This window comes from Cherax quadricarinatus, chromosome 34, assembly GCF_038502225.1.
Source record: "Cherax quadricarinatus isolate ZL_2023a chromosome 34, ASM3850222v1, whole genome shotgun sequence".
NCBI lineage: Eukaryota > Metazoa > Arthropoda > Malacostraca > Decapoda > Parastacidae > Cherax > Cherax quadricarinatus.
In genome coordinates, this window is record NC_091325.1 from 21,062,064 (window position 1) to 21,067,063 (window position 5,000).

Sequence of the window (5,000 nt, forward strand, 5' to 3'; positions counted from 1 at the left end):
GGTGGAAGGAAGCATAGTAGTCGTGGGAAGAAAATGGTAGTGGTGGGAGAAAGCATGGTAGCGGTGGGAGGAAGCATGGTAGTGGTGGGAGGAAGCATGGTAGTGATGTGAGGAAGCATGGTAGTGGTGAGAGGGAGCATTGCAGGGGTGGGAGCATGGTAGTGGTGGAAGGGATCATGGCAAGTGTGGGAGGGATCAAGCAAGTGGTGGGAGGGATCATGGCAGGGTTGGGAGGGATCATGGATATGGTAGGAGGGACACGAACAGGGGTGGGGGTGAGCATGTGTGGGGTAGGAGGGAGCATGGCAGGGGTGGGAGGGAGCATGTCTGGGGTAGGATGGATCATGGCAGGGGTTTAAGGGAGCAAGACAGGGGTGGGGGAGCATGTCTGGGGAAGGATGGTTATGGCAGGGGTAGAGCATGGCAGGTGTGGGAGTATGGAAGAGATGGGATTTAGCATGGAAAAGGTAGGAGGGATCATGGCAGGGGAGGGAGAGAGCATCACAAGGGATAGAAAGGATTATGGCAGGGAAGGGAGCATGGCAGGGGTGGGAGAGAGCTTGGCTGGGGTAGAAGGAACCATGACAATGATGGGAGCATGGCACGGGTGGAAGAGAGCATGGCAGGGGTGGGAGGGAGCATGGCAGGGGTGGAAGGGAGCATGTCAGGGGTGGAAGGGAGTCTTACAGGGTGGAATGGAGAATGAAAGGGAGTGAAAGAGAGCATAACAGGGGTGGCAGGGAGCATAGCAGGGGTGGGAGGAAGTATGGCAGAGGTGGGAGGGATCATGGCAGGGGTAGAATGGAACATGGCAGGGGTAGGAGGGAGCACGGCAGGGGTGGCAGGGGTGTGAGGCAGCATGGCAGGGATGGGAGGGATCTTGACAGGGGTAGAAGAAATCATGGGAGGGGTGTGAGGGAGCATGACAGGGATAGAAGAAATCATGGGAGGGGTGTGAGAGAGCATGGCAGGGTTGGGAGAGATCCTGATAAGGGTGTGAGGGAGCATGGCAGGGGTGGTAGATAACACAGTAGTAAAGATATCTTTTACATACATACATCCATGGTGGTCTTACCTGGAGTACATACATGTGATCATCTCAGGTCTGGGTATCGATCACCTATATTACATTTGTAATGTGTCGCTTTAGTATATATATCTCAGGCAAATGTAGTTTGAATGTGTATTACTTGCTTATATATATATATATATATATATATATATATATATATATATATATATATATATATATATATATACACACACGCAAACACTGATCTCTGGCTGAAGGAGACTCGAACCTACGAACCTTGGAACAAGGTACGCAGTGCTTTACCATTCTCACCACACTGGACCAATACCTTGGCGTCCAGCTTGCGTATTGGTCCAGTGTGGTGAGAATGGTAAAGCACTGCATACCTTCTTCCAAGGTTCGTAGGTTCGAGTCTCCTTCGGCCAGAGATCAGTGTTTGCGTATATTTCGCCTGCTCTTGCGAATTCATTATATATAATATATATATATATATATATATATATATATATATATATATATATATATATATATATATATATATATATATATATATATATGTCGTGCCGAATAGGCAGAACTTGAGATCTTGGCTTAAATAGCAACGCTCATCTTGCCATATAGGACAAGTGAAAATTTGTGTATGCAATAATTTCGCCAAAATCATTCTGAACCTAACGAAAAAAATATATTTCACTGTGTTTGTTTAGTATTAGATTATTGTAAACAAATCTAAAATATATTTAGTTGGGTTAGGCTAAAATAAATTACTTTTGTTATAATAAGGTTAGGTAAGTTTTCTAAGATACTCTTGGTGCAAAATTAAAATTTTTTACATTAATATTAATGAAAAAAATATATCTTTAAATGTAGAAAAGAAAATTTCAGAAAGGACTTAATTTTAAATGAGTTCTTGCTAATTGACCAGTTTTACATATTCGGCACGACATATATATATATATATATATATATATATATATGCGTAATAGGCTGAATTATCTTATTGAATATTATAGTTTAAATGAAGGATATAGTTTTCCTTATGTTCAGAATGATTTCCGCTGATTTATGGCAAAAACGAATTCGGCAAAGAACACTGAGTAGACCAAACTCGTGTGTGTGTGTGGAAAAGGGGGAGATGGGGTGGAGGGAAGAGGACGGAAGAACCTTGGACACTGAGATATCGTCAGGAACTTACAAGTTAGATGAGTCAAAAGGCTGCTAAGTGGGGCAAAGAATTTCTGTTAACGTGACTGAGGAAGAAAAGGGCATAGAAGGTATGTGTGTGGCAGTCAGAATAAAATGGTAGCAGTAGTAGGAGACAAATGCCCCGTCAGAGTGTGTGTAGGAGGACGTCATTTATCCCAGTGAGAAGTTGTGTCATTCGTCGTTGAAGGTGTTGGATACAGAAGTACGCTAAGAGAATTCATACCGTCATTATTAGTGGGTATTGGGCACATAACACAGGATATGAGGAGGATTAGTAAAGTCCCGATTAGTGTGGAATGGAGCCTCACACACTAAAGAGGCCAGAGTTAGTATTGCCCTACTAAGGATGGGTAAACATTACAGAGGTGTGGTGAAGGTTGGCATATTCCCGGTTAGTGTGGGTGAGGGCAGACGTGACACACAGACAAGGGGACGTGGGTTATTACAGCCCCAGTTAGTGTGGGCATGGGCGGACTAGCGCGTGTCTTACCCATAGGGTTGTGGGAAGCTGTAGTGGAACTTGTAGCTACTGCTGTTGGCTTTTGGCGAGACGGCGGTGGGCGGGGGAACCTGTAGAGGCGCTAACTGGGTGATAGTTGTTGTGGTGGAGAGGATGTTGGAGGAGGGTGGAGGCGGGGGAAGAGGTGGAGGTGGTGGTGGGGGGTCGAGGCTGTGCGGAGGGGACATGCAGCGTCCTGGGGTTGAGGGGAAGCCGTGCTGAGGGGAGAGGGTGGAGGGGGACGAGCATTCCACTCCTACAGCCCCCGCCACGCCAACGCTGCAGCCACTGGGGGGGGAAGAACACACGTCACCATACGCCTCCTCTACCACCTCGCCCTTCACCTGACTCACCTGACCCACCTGGACTTCAAGCTTAATATTATTACGTCTTGTTATCATTAAAACACCTTATTACAAAAGGGGTCCAAGGAATTTACAGTACTGCGGCAAACGTTCCACGTGAAACAAACTTCACAACAGCGTTGTGGTCAAGGCGCACATGCACAGCTCAAGGCATTTACTGAGAAAAACCTCTCGCCATGACTGGCTTCTTTAGTCTTGAAGAAGCCACTTGGGGCGAAACGTTTCCTCAATAAATGTCTTGCACTGTGCATGTGTGACTTTCTACATACTGTTGGTACCACCATACCTCGTCTCCAGTCCTGTGATGGTTGAATGGAGAAACTTTATGGCACAAAAGTATTCTTAAAACGTTTTGCTGAATAATTTTCTTTGAAGATATGATATATTTTGGAATTCATCAAGTCGTTTCAGTGCACAAGTAAGACATAACGTATCCAACAACAATAAATACGTCGTGAATTCACGATGTATCAGGCAATTCTGCTCTTCATTTTCATCAACTGTCAGGCAAAGCAATTCTTTTTCTCCGGAAATTTTGGTTACAATTATTTACGAATTACTACATCGTTCAAACGTTACTTTTCTTCCTTCAGAAAACCTGTTGCATTGCTATCACATAAGGGATGTGAAGGTGCAGGTGGGAGAGGTGAGGCAGGTGAGGGCTGAGACTAAGAAGGAGGTCTAATGTCCTCTCTGCAAACACCCAGTTCATCTAGAGCACAGGAAATATGAGGAAAAATTATTGTATTTAGCATCAGTTTTCAAGCTAAGTTTACCACTGCCTGGCTTAGTGCCTAAATTTAAAACCTCTAATTTTGGGGAGTCTTAATTCAAACCGATTTTTTTAAAATCACGATAATTCAAATAAAGATAAAAATTACTATATAACATACGAAATAGAAGTATATTATAGAAGGTGGTAACGTGCATTTGTGAGACACAGCACAGGCAGTAGTAGCAACAATCACTAGACTGCCACTCCCGGCATGAACACAACCAGATATATATGGGAGTGTACCCTTGCATGACTATTTTCTCTGAGTGGTTATAACGAAACACAGAGAACTGATGATGGAAAGTTCCGTGCTAACATGCATCATGCAGGTGCCTTGGGGAAGGGACAGAGAAAAGAAGGAGAGAAAGAGAGAGAGAGAAAGAGAGGGAGAAAAAGAACGAGAGAGAGAGAGAGAGGGAGAAATATATATCAATAACTGAATAAGGAATAAAAAAGTACAAATGTGACATGTGACATTTCCCAGATATATATCTGGGTCACCGTCATGCCTGTCTAGGAGTCAAAATTTAAAGCCTTTCGGAAACAACTCTTTGAGATTATCTGACTGAAGAGGATTATCATGAATATTATTGGAGACGATTATTACAAACATCACTCCTATTGTTAGTAAAATACCAATTATTAATAATATTGTTAAGAGGTTGAGCACTCAATGAAAGGCATTACAGTAAACGTTTCGGATCAGCCTAAGACTAACCCTGACAGCATCTCACAGTATATGACAGAGTTACTCAGTAGATCAGCCAAGTGAAAAAAATCAACACAAAATACTTGCCCACTCTCGGAATCGTGGTTGTAGAAACCTTGAAGCTCCATCGGCATCTGTGGAACAAGCAACTCGTTAGCAATTTATTAACGACTTACGTCGTCCACACGTCGTACCTCCAACAACAGTGAGGAAAACACACTCTGAAGAACATGCTTTTGTTGGTGCGTTTCGCTCTCTGTTGCGCTTCATATTTGCTCTGCAATATGAGTCTTCTACGCAATGATTTACTTAAAATAAAATCAATTTTACCGCCTTGGTCGCCATTAATTTATGATGAAAACCCATCACAATATTTAAAAAATACGTCTCAATTCAGATATAATGGCTGACAA

At 43.4% G+C, this 5,000-nt stretch overlaps 1 protein-coding gene across 1 annotated transcript in view; it reads right to left on the bottom strand.

Moving 5' to 3' along the window:
• The window catches only part of grh (grainy head), an 893,472-nt gene that overhangs the window by 32,859 nt on the left and 855,613 nt on the right, over window positions 1-5,000 (bottom strand). Inside the window, exons 13-14 of the mRNA XM_070091236.1 lie at window positions 4,675-4,721; window positions 2,730-3,026 (exon numbers count right to left, since the gene is read on the bottom strand). Coding sequence (XP_069947337.1) covers window positions 2,730-3,026; window positions 4,675-4,721 — 344 coding nt within the window. The remainder of the gene's footprint in view (window positions 1-2,729; window positions 3,027-4,674; window positions 4,722-5,000) is intronic.